At 40.1% G+C, this 26,133-nt stretch overlaps 1 protein-coding gene across 1 annotated transcript in view; it reads right to left on the minus strand.

Annotated features, from left to right (window-relative positions):
- LOC122791831 overlaps positions 1–26,133 on the minus strand; it is a 305,664-nt gene that overhangs the window by 128,417 nt on the left and 151,114 nt on the right. Inside the window, exons 7-8 of the mRNA XM_044059795.1 lie at positions 8,048–8,146; positions 3,177–3,322 (exon numbers count right to left, since the gene is read on the minus strand). Coding sequence (XP_043915730.1) covers positions 3,177–3,322; positions 8,048–8,146 — 245 coding nt within the window. The remainder of the gene's footprint in view (positions 1–3,176; positions 3,323–8,047; positions 8,147–26,133) is intronic.

A 26,133-nucleotide genomic window follows, 5' to 3' on the forward strand; every position in this document is an offset into this window, starting at 1 on the left:
TAGCATGTGGCCAGATGTTATGGAACTTGTAATTGATAACTATATTGATTTATTTTGCTACGTAGCAATTTCATGGGTGGGGTATCTTATTTTTTGCCTTCCATTTGGCATGTAATTTGTTCAGTAGGAAACAAAACCTATTAATAGTTTTATAATAATCATTACTGGGTTCACAAGGTATGCAGAAGAAATGGCTACAGTCACTGGCACTGATTTACATTTCTTAAAAAAATGAAATACTGTTTGTGAACAACAGTAAACAGAGTGGTTGTCAAGTCCCCTCTAACACCTAAGCCTTGCAGCAAGATGTCACAGTTGTAAATACGACTTGGTGTACCAAAAATGGTGTAAAGTTAAATGCAAAAAACTGCAGTATTTTCACATTTGGTCGACAACACTTCTGCCCAACAAACAACATATACATCTCATTCCAAAATGTGAATGTTAGATAACTTGGAATGTAAGTTGATAATTCCCTCTTCTTTGATTATTTTATAATAATAGTATTCAAAGTCCTACTTAGCACAGCTGAGTGCCAAGTGAATATCATCCAGATCTAAAAAGGTCATTGTCCTCTTACATTCAGCATTGATTAGGCCTATTATTCAATACAACCTACCTTTGGATGTACATCAGTAGACATATCTAACAATTAGAAAGACCCCCAGAGTTTCCAAGGAAAGAAACCCTAAGCTACCAGAAATGACTGAAAGCACTGTCCCTTTATTCAGTATCTTAAGAGTCCTGAAGGGAGCTCAATCCCTTGCTTTCTGTGCCATTAGGGGCCTAGTGATCTTGGATCTTTTAGAGCTCCACAAATCAAACAGACCCAAAGAAATACCAGAACCAGGGATCTAAATATTCATTAACAAATCAATAAAACATGGAGGAGAGATAGATTCATTATGCAGTGCTTTCCCCACCTCTGGAATAGACTCCTGCTGCAAATTAAGCATTCTGATACGTTATTGTCCTTCAAACAGGAACTGGATGATTGGATGGGTATTTACAAATTTGCCCGTGACTTGACTGACCTGGCTCTCCTTGAGACAGGGGGGGCATTCTGAGGGTGGATACTGACAAGGCATAAATAGTTGTAAGACTCACTTGCCTTGTGTTTCCTATGATCATATGCCATATTTGAAGGCTTTTTCAATTCTTGACCCAGATATCCTGGCTATTCCTCTGCCTTTGCTATAACCAGAAGATGTTACATATCCTCTCAATCTTTGGTGCAAAAGTACAGCAGTTATCAAAGCCAATGGCTAGATCTCACAATTGGAAAAGGAATTTTACTATGGAAAATCTCCCCTATTGCTTGCTTCTTTAACAAAAAGTATAGAATTGTCACTTTTGGAAGAGGCAAAAACTAGACAAAATCTACACCATTTGCTACATTCCTTGTTCTGCCATCTTCCATGTTGCCCTACACATTGCCCCACCTGTTCCACCCCCTCCCCACCCATGTTATTATATAAATTAGCTCATCTTTGTAATTGAATGTCTTTTTCTTTTCTTTTTTTATGTCTGCCTGTCTGTTCATGGATGCAATTGCATTATGATGAAGGGATGCTCATACTGAAACTGCTAAGAGCAGATGGCAACTTTACAAAATTCTACAATTTGTAAAGTCACTTCCAGATTAGTGGGACAACCTTCAGTTTTCTGGATGTTCCTTTAAAAAAATAAAAGGGGCTGGTAACAACCCTTACAAAGCAAGTTACAGCTGTTATATTTTGAACTGTGTCTGACTTTTGTTTAAACATATATTCCTTTCATATTATAGGTTCATAGATTAGTACTAAGCTAACTGTCCTTGCGAGCCATTTTAAGCCTAGATAATTATCTCTTGTGAGACTCAAACCCTATACCTTGTGCAGCAAACACCTTAACCATTAGGCCACCCTCCCAACCATATTTCCAAAGCTGTGCATGTGACATCTCCTTTATTCTTAAAGTAGCATAACATGGCATGGTTATATAACAGATCATTTAGAAAGAGAAAGCATAACAATCCAGAGTGGCTTAGACCTCATTTTGTGAGAATTTCTTAAGAAGTTAATAACAGAAAAGGGAAACTCACAGAATATGTGAGATGCCAACAGAATAGTTTATAAACAAAGTACTTTCAAACATTTTCCTAAATGTATCAGTTAATTTATAAACATTGAATGTTTACTTATGTGGTATGCGATCATACAATAATAGCTCATTGTCATTCAAAAATGTGCACGCTGATTGGACAGCCCAACCAGCGTCCCCACTGTAAATCAAGCACATACCAACAGAAAAAAAATCCATCTGCTAAAGTACCATTGAATGGTCAGTCTATTGTCATATCCCTAGAGGACAGAACAAAATACAAGAAAAATTAGGTACTTTCTGCAAAACTAATGAAACACAAACATACCCGATTTTCCTTCTATTTCTGTGCTGTCCAACGTAAAGAGTCAGCAGACTTTCATACCTCTCAACTGTCCAGATTTGTGCCTCATAGTTGTGGTCTTTTCCTCTTAAAAAATAGAGTTTTCTGGCAAGCCACTGCAGATTGAAGTCATTAAATATTGACATATATTTGACGTTTGTGCTTTGTATTCTTCAGAAAGATGCACACTAACACAAAAGCTCCTATTGCAGTAACTTTCTAAGTTTATAAGAGTAATAAAGTCTGTCCCTATTTTTGAACCTTTGCACTCCCCATGATTTATGATTTTGTGCTTTGTCTAAGTTTTTGCATTAAGTGTCCATAATGGCATGGGGAGAAAAAAAAACAGCACTGGAGAAAATCCATTGCTTTTCCTAAACAGCAATGATGTAGTGTGCGAGCGTGGGATTGTAATTTCCATACGCATGCGCAGTACATCAGAAAATGCGGAAGAACGAGGAGGAACACTGTAGTGCTGTTATACAAAGACATTTTTTAAGAAAAGTAAGCAATTTCTTTCTTATATAATGTCACTGTATAATAGAAATAGCCCATGACTGGGTGTGGCTATCACAGGATTAACCCATGTTTGGCTTTGCCCTTGTCATTCAACCACATCAACAGTGGGTTAATCCTGTGATACCCCCAGCCAGTCATGGGTTATTGCTTAAAAAAAAAAATAAAGACAAATGGCAGTTAAAAGGCATTGCATTTTTTATAAGTTTATTTTGAGAAATAAAATTGTTTTTACCTGTCTTCGGTTAGCCTTTTGTTAACCATTTCTGTAATTTCCTGGCAATCTTTTTCAAACCGATTCAGTGTGTTCTGCACTGTCAAGTTTATCGTCTTCTGGATCATTTTACACACATCATCAATTTGATTCACACAGCGATTAAGCTATAAACCAACACATATTAGTAACTATGCATCTACATAGAGACAGATAAAATCAACTGATTGCAATAATATATTACTTAACCATTTCACTTTTCTTCACTATACCCTATACCAAAACAAATAAAAATAGTGCTGTTTTTATAAATCATTTTTTTTTCTTTTTTTGATCTGACAAAAACGTATCTATATTCCAGCATGGTCCAATGTAGGTAGTACATTACAGATAACAAGTAAAGCATGTTTATATAGGTTATAGTACAAATTCACAAATCACAGGCACTTGAAGACCATTATTTGGCAGCTCATGCAACTGGCTGCTCACAAGTGAATTCAACTATATGTGCAGCTGAGTTGCAGCACCTGTCACATCTTTTCTGAGCACAGTGGTTGAGTTCAGGCATGGTTAGTGTGGCAGCGAGTGAAGAGGGAATGAGAGGGGATGGAAGCGAAGTTTATGCCATCAGGCAGCAATTAGAAGCAGGATTTAGGTTTTTGGGAAAGTTTTAGGGTTTGGGAGTAGGAGCAGTTTTTAGGGTTAGGGAGTGACTGGGGACTTTAGGTTTAGGGAGTGGGAAGTGAGTTTTAGGTTTAGGGAGCAGGAGGGAAATTTTAGGGTTTGGGAGCAATCAAGGACATTAACACTAGGTAAATAAGTGCTATAGTTAGGGTTAAGGACTGGGTTGGATTTTTAGGGATAGACTTGGGGTTCTTGTTGGGCTACAGAGTCTGGCAGGGTCAGGTCTTGGGAGGGCTAAGTAATTAACTAGGATCAGCCTAGTGTGCATTAGGGCACTTGCAAGTTAGAGCAAGTGTATGGTGAGCTACTAGCCTGCAAACATTTGTAGTGCACCACACACACACACACACACACACACACACACACACACACACACACACACACACACACACACACACACACACACAGAGTTACAGTGCACACTTTCACTGTAAGATGCAATAACTACACTTACCCCACACACAGTCCTATTATCACTCTATTTATCCTATAACTTTACTCAATTTACCAGAAAGGCATCACAGTAAAAGACAATTCAAAATATATAAAATTACTATTTCCAGGAATTTCTAAACCAATGGTAAATAAAGACATACAGTCAAGAACTGTTTTTAATAAAAAAAAAAAATGAGTGGCAACATATAGCTAAATCAAGGCTCTACACACATACCCATGCAAAACTCAAACAACAACAAATTTTGTAACCACTGCATGCATGAATGTATGTAGCATTAACCATAAATGAGCTCATACTGGATTTTAGCTAATACAATACAACCCAAAGATGCTGACTATAACAGAATCGTTTTTAAAATGTGATTCATGGATATCCCCTTTCACTACCGTAGCAAGCAGTGCATTCATTGACAATAGACTAGGTAACTGCATGGGGAGATGCTAATGTTAATTAAGAAATTAGCTCATGTTAACTCAAAGCCGGACAGTTACTCAAATAACCTATGTAGTCATGCTAAACTGAATATCACTACAGTCAACATCCTCCATCCTCAGTAGTGCAGGTACAAGATTCTCAGCTTACTAGATTTCTATCTTATAACAACCTACAACACACAATAATAAATGGTACTTGGCCAATACACCTACAGGTGCATGCACACAGATGTACCGATAACAAATACACCTACAGGTGCATGCACACAGATGTACCGATAACAAATACACCTACAGGTGCATGCACACAGATGTAGCGATAACAAATACACCTACAGGTGCATGCACACAGATGTACCGATAACAAATACACCTACAGGTGCATGCACACAGATGTACTGATAACAAATACACCTACAGGTGCATGCACACAGATGTACAGATAGCAAATACACCTACAGGTGCATGTACACAGATGTACCGATAACAAATACACCTACAGGTGCATGCACACATATGTACAGATAACAAATACACCTACAAGTGCATGCACACAGATGTACAGATAACAAATACACCTACAGGTGCATGCACACAGATGTACAGATAACAAATACACCTACAGGTGCCTGCACACAGATGTACAGATAACAAACAAACTTGATTGACTGAAATCTCTCATTTTCCTCCCTAATGCTGTTAGTGATCATATTCCCTTTCTATCTTCCTGATCTCTAAAGTCAATAAAAGCCCTAGAATAGAGATTTCCAATTAGAGCATATCAAAAAAGTCTGACCCAGCTGTGCTAGACAAATTTCAATATACTGATTGGTTACCCATTTTAACTGCTCAGTCCCAACTTCTGGTTTATCCACCATTTATAATATTTTGGTCCCCATACAAGACAGACAATATCCTTTGAGGAAAAGATTTTAAGGCAAAACGCTGTCTACTGAAATTAAACATCTGATAAACAAAAGAGACCAAGCAGGGGGAGAATGAAAAAAAAATACACTAACATAAGCAGAAAGGAAAGAAACCACATATGAACTTAAAAGAGAAGTTATAATAAAACTGATAAAACAAGCTATATCTATTATAGAAATTTACAAATATAATTACTTGGCCAACTCAAGAAATTCTGGCAGACCATAAAAACTATAAATACCATTAAGAGTTGCCCAAAAGCAGCACAAGCAAACTAATTATATATTACTTTACTGTTGCAAAAAGGATGTTTCTACCCCACCTATGCCTACAATGTTATGGTACCATATTGACTGTGTAATGACATCTAGTGAACATAAACTGAAAGTCAGCTTTTCACAATAAATTTTAGGGTAGGTAGTTTGATGTGTTAATGATGAAGTAAGCATATAAGCAATTTGTGAAAAAATGCTGAATTACATTTGATATAATGGCAAAGAAAAATTCAGCTGTTCACAGTTCCTTTTAAGTGAGATAGTTTAATGTGTTAATGGTGAAGCAAACATAAGAATTTGGGGAAAAAAACTCAGTAGTATATATGATTTGTGAATTATTCAATTATACAAGAAGAACTTATGTTAAAAATAGACTATTAAAAATGGGTCACTATTAATGCAATAAGTAAGTTATACATTACATAGGTTGCCCTATAATTATATAGAAATGTATCACAATCTTTGCTGTATTTGTTACTATGGTCATTTAATAAAAATTATATTTTATAGAAAATGGGTTTATTGAATGAAATGTTAAAACTTATGATGTCATAGTGCATCATTTTAACTGGGCAAGACATATGTCTTTAGACCCTTATAAAAGTAAGTCTCCCTCAAACCATAAAGAAGCCCTTCATCCTTTGCTAGAGATCAAAAAAATAGTTTGGGCCTCTATGTACTAAAAAGAAATGTGCTGCAATGTAAAAAATGTAGCTTTTTTCAAATATGGGCAAGAGGGGGATTGGCATAATGGTTAAGGTGTTTACCTCACAAACACAAGGTACAGGGATTGAATCTCACCTTAAAAAGAATTTGGCTAAATGGATAGAGAACCGTAAACTCACTCCCTGGGTACTGCCCATGTCTCTTACGGACAGAGGTAGTCTGTAAAATGACTCAGGGCCATACCTCTCAACTGTCCAGTTTTTCACAGAATGTCCAGATTGTTGCCCATAATTTTGTTCTGTTTCTCATAAAATTGTGGTTTTCTGACAAATTACTGGCAAATTATTGAGAACTGAAGTCAGAAAACAATGACAGACATTTGAGTTTCAGACTTCATATCCTTCAGAAAAGATCATGATAATGCCAGACCTGTTATTCTATCAACTTTATATGCTTGTAAGGGCAATATTAAAAAAGTGTCCCTATTTTGGACCTTTGTTCCCCTGTTATTTGTGGCTTTGTCTAGATTTCTTGCTCTAAGAGGTTGAGAGGTATGCTCAGGGCTCCAACACCCAGAGACCCACTACCCTGTTACTACCACATCCCATATCTGGGGAATTAAGATATAATATTCTCATATCCTGTGTATTATTGTTAGGCTTGTAAAGGCTTTTGTGCCATTAGCCTAGTAACCACCTATGAACCCATGAACCTATTTGAACTAATCAAGCAAGACTGGGCTTATTTTATTTTGTAGTATTTATTTACAGTCAGATACAAATATTAATTGATTAGTTTTCTGCATTTAGCCTGACTCCACATAAAATGAATGCTGAATGGTTAACCTTATAGGTTCACAGCATGCTCAAATGTGTTTGGGCCCCCCTAAAACAGGCTGGTCTCATCATTTGTAAACCACTGGACTAGGCAACTCTTAGATGGTATACCGCTTGAAAAAGTGATGCACAAAACTAGTCAAACTTTCTACTTCTTAACTAAACATAAGATAGTAATTGGCTAGTTTAACATGCCCCTATACTTCATTTACCTTATTGCTGGAAAGAGTTTAAGAAGAACCTTTTACCTCAAGTTAAGAACTGCATAAAACAAAACAAGTCAACATTTTTCTGTCTTCCCCTGTTTGATAGTTAACATTCCTTTGCAAAACACTTGTGTGACAATGTATAATTTTTACTCTCCTAAATTACTGAGAAAACAGTGCTCCATATGAGTACAGTTGATTAAACTTTGACTTTATTCTCTATTCAGAGTTGTAGATAGCATGTATCAATACTAATGTGGACATCTCTGAGGCTGTAAAGAAGAATCATGCAACAGGAGAAATGACAATGGTAAAGAGACCACCAAAAATTAAGCTGCTTGCTATCCACTTTTTGTAAGCCCTGCCATACAGTGTGGTTAAATCCGTCATGTAGTGTTAAAACCAACCTTGTTAGGATTTGGGATGTAGATGGTTGGCATTTCAAAGCCGCACTTGTTCAGACCTGGTCGTTTGCACAGCTCCTGCACAATCTGCATCATCACCCGCTGTACATCAAATAATTAAAAAGAAAGTACAATTAGAGTGGCTTACAGTATATGGGTGTACACACACACACACACACACACACACACACACACACACACACACACACACACACACACACACACACACACACACACACACACACAAACTGAATTAACTGTTGCAATCACACATTGCTTATTCTGCATAGTATAGTGGTGGGAGTAAGTGATACATTTGATAATAAAAAGAAGCATGTAGCACTCATCTTTCACTGGCCGGATACAAAATCTGGAAACTTTCTACAAATAGCATTATGCTTACTTTAAGCAGATATAAGGCCAATTCCAACTAGTGGATACGGAAGTGATCCCAAAAGTACAACACAACATGATCTTTTTCCTTGGACTAGCTGACTGACATATTTTACATAACCACAGCTGCTCTGATCATTCTGGCCTTGTGTTTCAGTATTTAACCTGATAGGCCTGATGAATGCTGAACACAGTAGAACAATGGCATTTTTTTACCTAAATGCCATACCTTTGTTATAAGTTGCACAACATACAATGATTTCCTCACTATTTTAGACATATGATGGCCAAAGGCTAGATTACTGCCTGTGTGTGTCCCCAAGTCCCTGATTACTGGATCAAATCTTAAGAGGTATGTTGTCAATATGATAGTTACCAGGGTTGAAAAAATTGGAGTAATTGGATTCATAAAGGTCATGCAAGAAATGGTGGGTCTACTTTATTTAAATGAAAACACGTTACGTCGAACACCACTCCATTAACACATATACTCCAAACTGCAAAATAATTGAACACATAAAACCGTGAAACTCAAAATACCGAATTGTCATACTTGGCCAACCCCACCGCCCGAAACATACTACCCACCCAAACAAAATAAATAAACCACAAACATACACCAACCAAAACCCTACTTCTAACCCTACACTAAACCCCACATACACCACTATCTGTGCACTATCCTTAACCCCTCCCTAACCCTAAGGTCCATAACTACCGCACACTTACCCTACGGAGCTATACCCAAACAAAATAAATAAACCACACACATACACTAACCAAATCCCTACCTCAAACCCTACACTAAACGTTAAATACATTACCCATCTTACATTACCTATCTATGCACTTACCTTAACCCGCACCCTAATCCTAACCCTAATGTCCGTAAATATCGCAAACTTACCTTACGGATCTGTGGCTCAGACAGGCCAGCCAAAACACTTCGACATTTTGAATTTCGTGGTTTTGTGCGTTCGATTATTTCACAGTTCGGTGTATATGTGTCGATGGAGTGGTGTTCGACGTAACGCATTTTCGTTTAAATAAAGTAGACCTGAAATGGTCATATAGCAGTGTATTCTCAGTGGCAAGTTCCATCTTACAGACATCACACAAGCTTAAATATATATTGAGAGTAATCAGTTAACATGCTGACATTCCTGAGTGGAATGGATTTGGTTATCTGTAACAAGGTTTCATCTTGTTTTCTCTAGCATTTATTTATTAACATGCAGCCCTGAAAGCTGGATACTGCTAATGTTTTGGGAGGGCTCATACAATGTACTGTCTTCAAAGAAATCATAAGAAAAGTTAAAGACAACATACCACATTTAATATTCATTAAATAACATGAGTGTGAGAATTTAGGTGAATTTTACCTTATGTTCATTGAATGAGTCTGGGATCTCCACATCTGAGGCAATCATAAATTAAAGGTATCCTAGCTGACCCTAGCTTCATACAAATCATTCAAGATCCAAACAGGCCAAACTGCATCTCTGATACTCACTGCCTAATAGTGTTTATTTTAGGTTCATAGGTGTGTACTAGATCAAGGACGACTAGTGCTTTTTTAAGCCTAGCCACGAATCTGAAATCTCTCACAAGTTCTGGTACCCTTGATAAGTGTAAGTAGGGGCTTGGGAGATGAAACCTTTCCACTTAGTGGCCTGGGAGATGAACCATTTACAACCTGCCTGTGTCCATTAGAGACATGAGTGCCAAACCAAGGATGAAGTTACTGTTCCCCATCCAATTATCAAAGTTACACTTGAAATGGGTTAAGAAGGAACTCTGCTTCATGTGGATGGGAGCCTGTTCCAGAGAAAAGGTAGCCTCTAGGATACATACCTGTCTCTCCACCAGGTCCTATTTATATGATAGGCAAGGTTAAAGTCTTTAGAATGAGTAATTAGGTGCTGTTTGTTTTGCGGATATGCAGGAGATCCATCAGGGTGGAGTCTGACAATGCCTTGTATGCCAGGCATAGCTCTCCTCTCAACAGCCTGTAAGAGACAGAATACAGGTATAGAGCTTTGAGGTAGTCTGCATAGGACATTTTATTTATGTCCTGTATTTTTTGAATGAAGAACCGCTGTGGACGTTCCACTTGTTGGATGTACCTGGTCAGGTGCATACAAAAGGGGACACTGTACTCAATGATAGGTTTGATGAATGCTGAATACAGTGGAAGAATGACATCCTTGGACTTAGATGCTGTATTTATTTATTTTATTTATTTATTGACATCTGATTACCGGGAAAGTTTGACTGGGTAGAAGCCCATTTTCTGCGGAGGTCCGGGGAGAAAAGCTACAAATTATTACAAAACATTTTGAGAACAATAATTTTACAATTTTCAAAAATAAAACAAAAACATCTGCAGTTTAAAATCTTTGTTTCTAAGTTGCAAAATATAGAATGATTTCCTCAGTATTACAGACATGTGATAGTCAAAGGCTAGATTACTGTCTATGTTTGTCCCCAATTCCCTCACTACTGAATCAGCTCTTAGGGGTGTATTGTCAATATAATAATTACTGGGGTGGATGACTTCCCAAAGGATACTATTATGTATTTCTTGGCATTTAGTTTTATTCCATGGCTCTGACACAAGTTATTTGTCTGTGTCAGCCCTTCCTGGAGAACATTTTGTTTGGAGGATTCTATAACTGCACCTAATCATGAAAGAGTGACTGCTTTCAAGATATAAGTATATTTTTTCTGTTTCTACCTGTGCGACCTTCCTTTCTCGCCAAAAAGTGAGTTTACACTGCTGATTTAACTGTTATAAGCTTGTTTTGTGTTTTTTCATTACCTGTACTTAATTTAAAAGTTTGTTTGTTGTAATTAACTGTTGAGGCTGCCCACTCAAGTGCGCTAACCTGTGCATTGACTATACTGTAATTTTTCTGCTGTTTTCTTGAAAAAAAAAAATATCCTTGTTTCCCGCCTTTCCTTAACTAGAATAGTCCCCTATACAGGCTTTGCTGTATTCTGGACTCTTGGATAGTTCCTGTGTTGCCCATTTCCTTACTTGGATAGAAGGAAGTTTCTTTGCTCACCAGTGGGAGTGGGGAGCCTTGAGCAGCCTATCTGTCCCTGAAGGAGTGACCTCAGCACAAGAATATTTTAGTAATTGGCCGTTTTGGGCCATTTCTAGCTCTTTGAAGTTCCCTGCATAAAAATCCGCTTCTGAGCGTTTTTTTCACCTATACTACTCAGCAACAGCTCCTTGTGGTCCTGCAGAGTGGTGCTAGCAGCACAGAAACGAAAAGAGTGACTGCTTTCAAGATATAAGTATATTTTTTCTGTTTCTACCTGTGCGACCTTCCTTTCTCGCTGAAAAGCGAGTTTACACTGCTGATTTAACTGTTATAAGCTTGTTTTTGCATTTTTTCATTACCTGCACTTAATTTAAAAGTTTGTTTGTTGTAATTAACTGTTGAGGCTGCCCACTCAAGTGCGCTAGCCTGTGCATTGAATATACTGTAATTTTCCTGCTGTTTTCTTGAAAAAAAATAAAATAATATTCTTGTTTCCCGCCTTTCCTTAACTAGAATAGTCCCCTATACAGGCTTTGCTGTATTCTGGACTCTTGGATAGTTCCTGTGTTGCCCATTTCCTTACTTGGATAGAAGGAAGTTTCTTTGCTCACCAGTGGGAGTGGGGAGCCTTGAGCTGCCTATCTGTCCCTGAAGGAGTGACCTCAACACAAGAATCTTGTAGTAATTGGCCATTTTGGGCCATTTCTAGCTCTTTGAAGTTCCTTGCATAAAAATCCGCTTTTGCGCGGCTTTGAGCAATTGTGCGCATAGTGCAGCACTGGGCAACGCCACTTAATCGGGTTTAAACTATTCCCGGCTCCCCAAAGTCTGCTCTTCACTTTTTCCCTTAGAACTGCTCTATTTCTCAAATTAAACACCCTATTCTCAATCTAAGGCCCTGCACTTGCCCAAATAAGCAATTTTACAATCTAGCACTAATATACTAAAAGCACTACATCCTCATATACTCTCTACAATTACCCTGTCCCCTATTGGTCCTCTTTAATTAAGTGATAAAAGAGTCCCCTATACTACTCTAGCATGTCCAAAGGTCAGTTAATGGATTCCTCTCCAGTCCAACTGGTGAATCTGGGAATCTTGAGGCAATGTTACAACTGTCTCATGTACACGGACAACCCTCTCCTCCTCCAAACAGGTTCAAACATATATGAGAGATGCAACCATATAGCCAAACTGGAGGCCGAGCTCTCTCACCTCAAAACTGGTGTAACCAGTCAGGAGGAGAAGGTAACATCACACAACACTAATCCAGTCTCACATAGTCCTACCACAACAGCAATCCAAACACGCAAACACACAAAAACATACTAGGAAGCTCTAATTAAAAATCTACCTAAACAGCAGAGACCTCCAAAGCAGACATCAAACGCAACCCTCAACAAAACACGTGCAACACATAGCTCACAAAGTCAGTGTGCCAAACAGTCACAGCCCTTAAGGCAGAACAACACACCTGACACACTTGTAATAGGTGATTCTATAGTCAGACACACTGACGTTCCGCTCACCAGGCTGAACAAGGAGAAGATCACAGTGAGCTGCCTGTCAGGCACTAGGATCCGCCACATAACGCAAGCACTCAGGTCACTCCAAAGCAAGTACAAATATGACTCGGTCATAGTACATGCTGGTGTGAATGACCTGAGACGTACCTCCCTCGACTACATGAAAAGAGACATAAAGGAGCTCTCTGATCATGTAGCCCAGGCTGGTATGACCCTGACCTTGAGCAGCATCTTACCCTCACCTAGAATGATGCCGCAGTATAAAGACAAAATGATTGATTTTAACAATTGGCTAAAATTTTGGTGTCATTCAAAGGGGGTCCAGTGCCTGTCAGCCTGGGATGACATGCTTGACAAGCCACGTTGCTTCGCAAGGGACGGCTTACACCTGTCACCCTTGGGCTTTCGGATACTGGCAAAGGCTCTTGCCACCTCCATAGTGCCTTTTTTAGGCAAGGCTCAAAAGACAAACCCACCTCCTTAGAAAACACAAAGAACAAGAAACTAAGGGTAATGCTGCTAAATGCCAGAAGTCTAAACCTCAAAATGCATGCACTCAATTCTCTCCTCAGTATGGAGAACATCGATATCTGTGCAGTGACAGAAACCTGGTTCAAGGCTCCAGAGAGCACCCCAGCATTACCAGGTTATACCTCATACCATGCTTTTCGGCCCCAAAACTCGGACCGAACTACAAAAGGAGGGTGAGTATCCATATTTATCAAGGATACCCACACCTCCAGGTTAGTGGCATTGCACGAAGCATCAGAAACCATCAATGTGCAACTAACAGTGGGCAAAACTGCCTTTCAGTTTATAGCATGCTACAGACCACCGTCTAAAAATCAGGAATCCCACTCGGCTTTCCTGAAAACATTGGAGAACATGAAGATCTCTCCAAACACCATTATACTGGGTGACTTCAACTACCCAAACATTGACTGGGAGCATTACTCAAGCCCCAACACCCTAGCCCAAAGGTTCCTGGAATTTATAAACTCAAATGCTATGGAACAACTAGTCAAAACTCCCACAAGAGGGGAAAACATACTTGACCTGATCATCACCAACATGGGGATCCTATGCTCCACACCAGAAGTATTCCCCTCATTGGTAAGATCAAACCCTAAATTAATTTCACTGGATATCCACAACCCGACCCCACCCCCAGCCCAGAAAACCACAGTGAAAAACTTCTCAAAAGAGAACTTCACACTTCTCAAATCCGAGGTGGAATCCTTCAAGGCCCCAAGGCCAGTGGAAACTATGGCCCAAACCACAGAATCCTATATAAACGCATTCTATGGACACCTCCAGGAATGCATGGATCATGCTATCCCAAACAAAACCAAAACCCAAGCGTCCAAAGGCAGGCGTCCAGTCTGGTGGACCCCAGCCATAAATAAGTTGTACAACAGAAGGAGGAAGCTACTACATGATAGAGCAAAATCCCTAAAAGGGAAGGCAACTCTGATCAGTACTAGCAAAAAATTACGATACCTCATAAAATCCTCCAAATCCAGCTTAGAGAGAAAAATTGCACAGGACACTAAAGACAATCACAAGGCTTTCTTTAGCTATGTTAGGAACCTGGGATGCAACTCCCAGATATGCTCAGAGTTGATTATAAATGACAAAAAATACACTGAACCCACAGACATTGCCAACATCCTGGCAGACAGGTTCAGTGCAAACTTCTCCCCCCCTTCCCCCCCCAAAGAGCAAATATCTATCCCAGTAGAGTGCAGCCTCCCTAACATCTCAGATGCTCAGGTGAAGGCCGCCCTTTCCAAGGCAAAAAACACTGCTTCAATGGGACCAGACTGTGTCCCAGGTTGCATCCTACATGAACTCCAAGAAGAACTAAACCCTCACGTAAAACTGCTGTACAATCTCAGCCTCACTACGGGATATGTACCCAAAGAATGGCGTACAGCAATAGTGGTCCCGCTCCACAAAGGTGGCGCCTCAACGGACCCTGGTAACTATCGCCCCATAAGTCTGACTAGCCTTATCTGTAAGGCCATGGAGAGGATCATCATGGAACTCATAAACAAAGACATTGGGGACCTACAGACACTGGATCCTACTCAGTTCGGCTTTGTCAAGGGCAGATCCTGCCTCTTGAACCTGGTCGACTTCTTCGAAACAGTCACCAAGGCCATAGACGAAGGGAAGGTAGTCCACACAGCCTATCTGGACCTCGCAAAGGCATTTGACACAATACCCCACTCGGGCATCATAGATAAGCTATCCACCTTAAACATAAACCCCTATGTCACAAGATGGGTTGCTAACTGGCTCAAAGACAGAACACACAGAGTCAGAATTGCCGTGGTCATGTCAGACTCAAAACCAGTTACAAGTGATGTCTCACAAGGCTCAGTCCTGGGACCTCTCTTGTTCGGCATATACTTTTCCGAGGTACAGGCCAGCACGGGAGGACTATGGCTGACCAAGTTCGCAGATGACTGCAATCTGGGCACCATAATTGACTCTCCAGCTGACACGAACATCCTTCAAAAAGGTCTCGCAGAGACGGATAACTGGTGCCAGAGCCATGGTCTAAAGCTAAATGCCAAGAAGTGTATAGTCATACCCTTTGGCAAAAACAAAGTGCCCACCAATTACCACATAGGTGGTAACCCATTAAATACAGAAGAAGTAATTAGGGATCTGGGGACCCAAGTTTATAGCAATCTCTCCTTTGACAACCACATTGCCAAAGTGGTTAGAAAGACCTTCTACATAGCCCACTTTATCACGAAAGGATTCACATCTAGATCAAGGGAGGTAATAGTGCCCCTTTATTCATCCCTCATCAGGCCCATCATAGAATACAATGCCCCTTTTGGAATGTACCTTACCCGACACCTGCAGCAGCTAGAAAAACCCCAAAAGTACCTCACAAAGAGGATCAAGGGACTCAAACAGTTGCCATATGCTGCCAGGTTAAAGAAACTCCAGCTTTACTCAGTCGCATACCGCCTACTTCGAGGTGATCTATGCCTGACATACAAAGCTATGTCCAACCCAGAATTAATGGACATGCTCCACCTCAGAAAATCTAAATCCCTTAGAACCACGCGCTCGAGGGACTTGAACCTCAGCACAGAAATAAATAGAACTTGCTGGAGGGACAGATTCATAACCCAAAGGCTCCCTTCGCTTTGGAATAGAATCCCGGTCCATGTTAGGCAGAGCACCTCACTGACTCTCTTAAAGAGGAATTTTGATGAGTGGATGGGAGATCATAGGTTTACCCCTGGGATTACTTCTGTGTCACTACTAGACAGAGGCACAGTAAACTAACCTTAAAAAAGGCACAGCAAACTCAAATCTAAGGGTGGCGAAAGCCAAACACACTCGGGTTAGGCTTGTAAATGCCCCAGGGCAGATAGCCTAATATGAACCTATGAACCTATGAACCTATTTGCAATTATCTGCTAATTTATTCAGTCAGAGGCCCTTGAGGTTGGCCTTGACTTTAGAGAAGTAAATGCCAAAAGCGAGCATTCCTGGGACTGATCCCTTAGGGACTCCGCTTTGACTGGCCTCTTTGTAGAGGTGGACTTCCCAGTTCTAACTTTCTGACTCCAGTTTGTGAGCCAGCTGGCTATCCACTGGGTGGCATAAGGGTTTATACCTAAGTTCTTCAGTTTCTCAACAATGCCAAATGAGCTATTGTGTCAAATGCCTTGGCCGGGTCAAGGGTAGGCAGTGTGAAACATTTTGCCCTCATCCATTGCTTTAGTGGCTTTCTCAAAGATGTCTACCAGGTTGAGTAGACATGACCTGCCCTTGATGAAACCAAATTGGGTTAAGTCCAGTGTCTGAAGGTTTTATATGTCATTATTGATCATTTCCATGATAATTATTTCCGTTGTTTTGCATATGAGACTAGTGAGACTTATGGGTCTGTAGCTTACAAGGTCTGTAGATGACCCACCTTTGTACTGAGGGATGATTTTTTCTGTTATCCATTCATGAGGAATGAAACCATTTTGGAGGTTACAGTTTAATAGCAATTCCAGACAGCCTGACAGGTTACATTTTATGCCATTTAGAAGGCATCCTGTGATAGTCTGGGCCCATCAATACAGCATCATTTGCCTTAGAGAAAACATTAAGGACCTGTTTTCTAGTGATGGTAGGGGTGTTACATTTGAAGGTATTTTCTGAGTACAGGTTGAGAGGGAGAGAGGGATAAAGCTACAGGTGAATTTGTCTGCGCGTAGGCTTGCTACATATTATGGCTCAGTAAAGGTGGCTCCATTAACAATGAGATCTATTGCCTTTGAAGTTTCAAACATAACTAAATAATGCCTTGTGGTTGTTCTTGGCCTGGGAGGCCAAATTTACCTCAAATTTGGCTTTGGTATAATTTATTTGTCCTAGGAGTTGTTTGTTTAGTTTGGTGAGAGTGCTTTTATCCTGCTGGGTGCTATGCCTCCTAATTTTTTGCCATAATTTTCTTCCCTCTGTTATACGGCCTATTGATGTTACGCTTCCACCAGGGTGGTTTGTTTTTTGAGTTAGTTCTGTACTTCTTCCTGGTGGGAATAGCTGCTTATATGCAACTATTAACATGCTTGTATAAGGGTTCTGTGAACAGTTCTGAGTTGGCAGCAGTGTTCACAGGGTTTAATGGTGCTTGAAATGTTGCCAGGTTATCTCTTAATAGTAGGAAGGTAGCCTTACAGTAGTTTCTGAACATTGCAGGTTTAGCTGGAGTTCTGGCTTTTGTTTTTTTCTTCAAAGAAGACTATTTTGTGGTATGGCCTTACCAAAGGACACATTACACTAGGGGGTGTGCAACACTCCTCCATATTAGTGAGGACCAGATCCAGTATGTTTGCACCCCTGGTCACCATACTGACAATCTGTTCCAGGGAGTTTGTGTTTACAAAATCCATGAATCTTTGTGCCTGCACATTTGGTGTCATATATGATTCCTAGTTAATAGTGGGGTAATTAAAGTTGTCCATGAATATGGTACTGGTTTGGATGGAGAGTGCTTCTAATAAGTTTAAATATATGCTATAAGTTTCCTGGGTCATAGAGAGGAAACTATAACTTGCAAGGAAATGGTTTGGGATTTTTCCTATGGTGATTTAAACATGGAGAAGCTGAAGTGCATTGTCCTGTTTGCCCTGCCTTGAGGTATATTTATTTTTGATGTAAATCGAGACACCTCCAGCTTTAGCTTCTGTCTGTGTAGCTGCTGATCTAAATGTGTGGAAGGCATTATAGCCTTGCACTGCAGTGCACTTTCTGTGACTTTAATTCATGTCTAAGTAATTGCACAGACATCAGCATTCACTAGGGTAAGGCGAGCTTTATGAGAGTGGAGTTTCTTGTTTAGATTGCTAGCACTGAGCAGTAACACCTTTGGATTTTCTTGGTTTTGATTTGCTATGTCAGAAGTGCTTTCAGTTGGGCATTGCCTAAAAAGGCACTATGGAGGAAGGACAATGTTTTAGTTAATATAAAAAGGCACTATGGGGGAGGACAATGATTTAGCTAATATTCAAAAGCCTAGAGGGGACAGGTGCAGACCATCCCTGGCAAAGCAGCTTGGTCTGTTGACCATTTCCTTCCATGTTGACAAATATTAAACCCCCTCAGAATGACACCAGAAACTAAGTCAGTTATTAAAGTCGGTCATCTTTTGTTCATATTGTGGCAACATCCTTGGAGAAGGTAAAATGCTGCTCAATGCTAGGCTCCTAACAGCCTTGGACATGTATTCCTAGAACTCCATGATGTCTCTCTTCATATAGTCTAGGGAGGTACATCTCAGGTAATTTACACCAACATGGGCTATGACATAATCACACTGGTACTCAAGGTCCAATGACCTGAGTAAGTGCATAATGTGTAGATCCTGGCCCCTGATAACCAGCTGACCATGACTTTCTCCTTACTCAGCCTCATGAGAGGAACATCATGTTTGTCTCACAATGGGGTCTTCAATGACCAGAATGTTGGATTGTGTGGTGGCTTGCCTTATGGGCTTGGAAGTAGAGGCTCCATGAGATGTGGCTGTACGTGCTGATGTGGGTGTTTTGAAAGAGTGCATTCGGGGTTCCTGAGGGTATTTGTTATGTGTACTTCATCTAGGAGGTCTTTGGGGTTTAGAAAAGTTACATTTAAGTACCTCAGCATATGTGGGTCTATGTATCTGCTTTGTACTGTGTGTGATGGGTGCAGTGTGAGCACTGCTGGCAACCTAACTGGCATTAGTACTGCTTTTTTGTGAGTGCTTTGCCTCCAGTGACATTGTGTAAATAAATCTCTCACATACCATATCAATTTGTTTGTGAATTAGCTGTCTGTCCGTAAACATGAGGCAATTTCTACACTGGCTTAGGATGCCCATATCCACCAAGCTGGTAACAGAGATAATGAAAAAGTTCATATCCATGGCACAGGTCCTTTTTATTTATTAGACAGTCGCTGTGAGAATATAAAGTAATGTCATGATTATCTGGTTTGCAATTCTGGGGGCAGTGCTTGTCACTGCAAACTAGTTGCCCTGTACAACTAGGTATTGGTGAAATTTCAAAGGTGCTTTTACAGGAAAAATGTCAACTCAAGGTGTCTGGCTCTATACAGGGCACTGCCAAACACTTAAGGGGAAACTAATAAGTAGCCCCTAATGATTTATGGGTGAAATACTTAGAGAAATATTCTGAAGTTTAGTTAAACAGCAGATAAGCAAGCAGTAAGTACTTACTGAAAAGAAAGAATTAGCTTTGTCAAGAATGATAAAAAAGGGGATTCACCTGACTGACTACTTACTGTCTGACTACTACTAATGCTGGTCTCATCACAGTTTCACACTGCTGGGATACACTGCACCTCTGCTTCTTCTCTCACCAGAAGTAAAACAGTAGCACCAATCCCAAGATGAGAAGCAGGCTACAGGCTCTTTGGTGATCAACAATCTTGCCCCATATAATGCAGGGGGTATGTAGGTTTGTTGGAGCCTTTTACTGGTAGATGCCTTAAATAGCTACCAGACCAGTCAGGAAGGTCTCATGTAGACACTCACTACTCACTCAGAGACAGTCAGGAATCAATTCCCTCTGCTCTGTCTCTCACCAGGAGCAAAATATAAGCACAGATTCCAGGCTGGCTACTATGAAGCAGTTATCAGGGTTTCTGGTGATCAACAGTCTCCAGGAAATAATGTCCCTATGTTCCTTCTCTCACCAGAAGCAAAACAGAAGCACTAATTCCAGGATAACTACTGATAAGCAAAAACTGGGCTTTCTAATAATTGGTGGTCTTGGACTAGATGTTGCAGATTTTAAACGCTATATGGAAGAATGGTTAACATCCTGTGAGTTGAAGTGTGCACTAAGCAGTTTGATATGAAAGAGGGAGTAAGTCAAGCTTTAGCAATCTAAAGGGAGTGCCACTAATTTTAAAAGACCAAGATAGATTGGAAGGTTCATAGGTTGGTACTAGGCTATCGGCCCAAGGACCTATACAAGCCTAGCCATAACAATTCCCTGTTCTTCCCATAGTATTTACTTCCCTGGACCCCTGTCTAGCAGGGCGACTGACGTGATCCCCGTGGTGAATTTCCTATCTCCCATCCAATCATCAAGATTCCTTTTGAAGAGGGACAAAGAAGCGCTCTGCTTGAGGGGGTGGGCACTTAATATTTTCGCTGTATGGATTACAGTGGGGTGGTCAATAAATTTAAATAACAAAGGGGAACGATTTCACAGAATAATAATTTGTGCTTACTGATAATAGCCAATGAAAAAGGAGAGGGAAGGAAATATGTGGTCAAATTAACATAAGGGGCGGGCAACTAGAGAGACAGTTGAGTTTAAAAAGGCAACAGCACCAAGGTGAGAGGATGGAGGAATATTTAATTTCTGTGTGACTCACAAGAGACACACCTATGGTCTCATTCCTAGTTTAAATATGCAATTGAAAGCAGAGTACAAATAAAACACAGAGTAAACAAAATATACCACAATATTCAAAACAGAAGAAGGCAATGATGTAATCTTTCTTCTCGGATTGAGATCTAAAGATATTTATGCCCCAGATACAGATACTGATGGACATTTTGCACAGACTTTGCCACCTGCTTTTCAGAGATCCTCAGCAGCTACTGCACTCTCCTTTCTATCTAATATAATTCTTCACCTTCAAAATAAATTCCTTCCTCTTATTACTTCAAAAGGATTGGTGACAGAGTTACTTGAATGGCTAAGGAACTCAAATGCTTAGTAAGACTTAGAGATGATGCTTCATTTTCCTGGAAAAAAAAAGCTTCTCTGTCCTGAACCTGAAGATTAATTTGTAAGTCTCTGGAACTTGGCTAAGGAGGCCATAATGAAACATAACTCCACATTTAGATAAATAAGGAATCTGGCTCATCTATATCCCTAGGAATTTCTAGAAAGTGATGAACCGCATCATTGGCAAATCTAACTTTTTCAGCTGTGTAATTATAGCTGTGCTAATCTGATGAATCTTTATTTCTGGATGATTTCAAAAGTGAGTCTACCATCCATCCTTGGGTCAGTACTCCTCGAACCCCAATGCTCTAAAGCCACAAAGATTGTTTTCACTTCAAGATGGTAATTTTAAAGTGATATTGAGTCCATAGCATAGAGGGATAGTGCACTGCCTATGACCCAGACAACTCAGTTCTTTTATCAGTCCTGACAGTGAAGCAGCTGACCTGAGGTGGGAGAAGAATTGCATCGATTAGGATTAGAGGGAAAGGTAGCATGCTGGTAGTGCATGCTCTGAGTTCCTCTGTAAAAAAAAATGGACAGTCAATACAGGCATTAGCCTGAAGGACAGAGGGTGGTGCATCTGTAAGTGACAGTCTCAAGCAATGCCCATAGCAGACTCAATCTGAGAGGCATCACTGGACATGCTCATCCCTCGTCCCCATGGGAATGAAAAGGCCATACAGTCCTCACCTCTGAGGGAAAGAATGGGCTACTAGAGTGACTGGGAGTGAAATTCAAAGATTACAGAGGCACTAGAGTTAAAAAAATCTTTAAAGCACATTCTTGAACTCCCAGACAACTTTCCTATCCACAGGAACCTTTGGAGTGATGGCGTTTACCCCTACTTGTTAAAATTGTGTAAGAGTTCATAAGTGATGTTTAGTTCAAATCTTCAGTCTTGCCATTAATCAAGAGTTTGTTTTCCTCCTTATGTAAATTTGCTCTTATCTTTCCTCTAAGGTCCACACTCCTAGTTCTACTGCTGACTACAGACTTATTTCTCCATTAGTGTCTATGGCTAAAGTACTAGAATGTGATAGTCTTTTATCACATTACCATCTATGTTAACAAATACAGTCTATTTGTAATGTATCAGCATGACTTTATTGCTGCTAGCAGCACCCTTGCACCACTGTGCAGTTCCTTTTCTGTCAATGATTACATTTTTTACATGATTTGTTTATGGACCTCACCAAAACTTTTGATCTGGTTGATTAGCATTTTTTTAATCTATGAATATTGTAGGCTTTGTCACATGCAAAGAGCTGGTGTTGAAGTTATCTGTCTTTGCAATGGTTAAAACTGAATCTGGGGGTTCATAAAGCTCATTCTTAGGTGCCCATTCCTTTCACTTTTTATTCCGTCCTTAGCTACAAACCATAATTTGCTGAATCCTATATTGTATAGATGATCTGGTGATATAGCAGTCATCAGCTTTACATTAATCCATTAAAATGATCTACGAAAAGATAGAGGCAATCTCTTAAAGTAGCTATAAGGTAAACAGATTATATGAAACTGAAGTAAGACCAAAGCAAGGCTATTTGGCAACCACAGTAGACTCAAATAGGTTCCCTCAGCCTGGGAACTGATCAATTCAACTAGAAAGCAAGTTGATACTGTTACTTATTTTAGTAACTAGGAATGCCTGCAGAATCTAGTCTTAAAACATCACCTAGTTAAACCTAAAATTAAATAAAACACCATTTTTGGTAATGGAAACTACAGATTCTTCAGCCTACAATCCATATCCTTTAATTGTTCATAGGTTCATAGGTTCAAAGGTTGGTACTAGGCTATCGGCCCTAGGGCCTATACAAGCCTTGCCATAACAATTCCCTGGCTATTTCTTCCCACAGTATTTACTTCCCTGGACCCCTGTCTAGCAGGGCAACTGACATGATCACCGGGGTGAATTTCCTATCTCCCATCCAATCATCAAGATTCCTTTTCAAGAGGGCCAAAGAGGCGCTCTGCTTGACATGTATGGGAATCTTATATTAATTGCCTAGTTTGAATATAGCCTACCAAGAACCTATATTACTTGGAGTTGCTTTCTAACAGAATATGTATGTTTATACACACAGTACCCAAAGGGGGACTCCTGTAGTTCCATTGTACTTAGCAATAATGAGTTCCCAATTAAGCAGTACTCAGATCTACCCATTTTTTACTCTTCTGTTTAAACTACTAAGGATGGAACACTTGCTTCTTTTCTTTGCAAGGTTGTAACCAGGACTTTTTTAGTTGCATATCAACTTCCAGAATATAGTTGCACACACATACACCATGTACAGTCCCCAGCACTGTCCATCTCACAAAATGCATATCTTGGATTGCATACCTTTCAATACCAAGAAATCATTGTGACATGACAGGCTTAACAAAAAAAAAAAAAAAAAAAAATAGAAAATCTGGCATTCTAAACTTTAACAAAATGTTGTTGTGTCTTTCAGCTTTTCCCAGTTAGGGGTTGCCACAGCGGAACTCCAGTCCACTAATGATTGGCAGTAGATTTTAATGCACCGAGTTGCCGGCCATGACGCACAACTTTCAATGAAGGTACACCTATTCACGCATGTCAACACACAGAAGATGCTCTAGCTGAGAATCGAACAGGACATCGTCTTACTGTGATGCGGCAACGCTACCGCAGCACCACCACTGCAGTCCTAAAAAATATGCAACTTAATAAAATTAAACCATTACTGTTGCTATGGTGGGGCACAGAGGGTGGCTACCCCAGATACAAGCTGCTGTGGGGTGCAACTGGCACTTAAGAAGAGCTGCTGATTAGGTGTGAGTGCATGTACCTGATTAGGTGTGAGTGCATGTACCTGATTGATAAGGTGCGAGTGCATGTACCCGACTGATTAGGTGCGAGTGCATGTACCTGATTAGGTGTGAGTGCATGTACCTGATTAGGTGCGAGTGCATGTACCTGCATTCATTTAAACAGCCACAGTTGATATAATGGCTGTTGAAACAAATATCTTTATATGTTAGTTACTACAGCAAGCAGCTAACAGAATTTGTTTGCTACAGCTTTGCAATTCTGATGACTTTTGATGTCCTCAGCTTGCAAGAGAATATTTTGGTCCTCAACTTATGAGAGGAAAGATCAGAATAAAACCATGGTAAATGTGCCACTTTTAAATTCTTGTTCCTCTTTTGCATTAAATAAATTATTTTAAAAAACATCACATACATAGTACATAGTTTGCTACATCCTTGCTCCCTTGGTACTGAGTGTGAGGATACAGTAAGCACGTTATTCTCTAAGGTCAATATAGCATGGAGTATTATGGAGTATTATGAGGTACTCCTGCTCTGCAGACCACTTAATACTTTAAAAAAAGAAAGAGCAAAACATTTTCTGTCTTAAGGCCAAAGACCTGGAAAGCAGTTAATACTGCAATCAAAAACTACACAGACTTTAAACAGATTCCAAGTGATGTGAACACTAATTCTAAAGACACAGCCACCTGAAAATGTTTTACTCATTCTCCTTTCTGTTAATAATGTAACTTTACTTCATGTAACACTGTGTGGAATCTTTCTGAATGAGTGTAGCACTGCCTCATGTTCACTGGCAACCCTCTTCTCCTAGCACATATTTCTTCTACTTGCAAGAAATGCATCTACATCAGTAACCTGGAAATCCATGCTCTCTAGCACCACAGTCAGTACTCCTGCAAAGAGGAGATTGCCAGCACAAACACCACACCACCCATATTACATAGCCAAGCACAACACACAGCCACTATACAGAGGTCCTCAATAAAAATTTACCTAAACAACAGAGACCTCCAAAACACACAAACATTCCACAGACAACACCAAACACATCACAGACAGCAGACAACACACCAGTGTCACACAAACACAGCCCATGAGGCATAACAGTACAGCTAATAAGGCACATTATTAAACCAAACATACTAGTCTTTGGTGACTCAGTTGTAAGACACACCAATGTTCCCCTCACCAGGCTCAACAAGAAGATCATGGTCAGTTATCTGCTGGGTGCCAAAATTCACCACATCACGCATGCACTTAAGTCTGTCCACAACAGGTACAAGTATGACTCTGTCATTGTTCATGTTGGTGTGAATGACTTGAGATGTACCTCCTTGGACTATATGAAGAGAGACATGATTGAGCTGTCATAGTATGTGTCCCAGGCAGGTATGACCCTATCCCTATGCAGCATCCTACCTTCACCAAGTATGATACCACAATGGAAACAAAAAATAATTGACTTCAGTGATTGGCTTAGTTTCTGGTGTCATTTCAAGGTGATCCAGTGTCTGTCTTCCTGGGATGACATGGTTGAGAGGCCTCAATGCTTTGCCAGAGATGGCCTCCATTTGTCACCCCTGGGATACAGGATTCTGGCCAAGGCCCTTGCCTCCCTCATTGTGTCTTTTTTAGTCAATGTTCCACAGACAAATCTTCCAACATAAAAGATCTGTCAAAAAGCAAATTGAAGGTCATGCTGCCTAACACTACAAGCCTTAACCTGAAAATGCACTAACTGGAGGCTCTCCTAACACTTGAAGATGGCAACATCTGTGCAGTCATGGAAACTTGGTTCAAGGCTGTGGAGAGCAACCCTGCCTTAACAGGCTATACCTCATTCCACACAATTTGACCCCAAAATAAGGTTGGGAAGACTAAGGGTGCCAGAGTTTCTATTTTCATTAAAGACAAGCACAACTCCAGACTGGTTTGCCAGCATGATGCACTAGAACTTCTCCAGCTGCAACTGATAATTGGCAAGGCACCCATCCAAGTTATAGCCAGCTATAGACCCTCCTCCATGACTCAGGACACCCACTTCTCCTACC

Source organism: Protopterus annectens, chromosome 17.part0 (genome assembly GCF_019279795.1).
Source record: "Protopterus annectens isolate FY-2018-M chromosome 17.part0, PAN1.0, whole genome shotgun sequence".
Taxonomy (NCBI): domain Eukaryota; kingdom Metazoa; phylum Chordata; order Ceratodontiformes; family Protopteridae; genus Protopterus; species Protopterus annectens.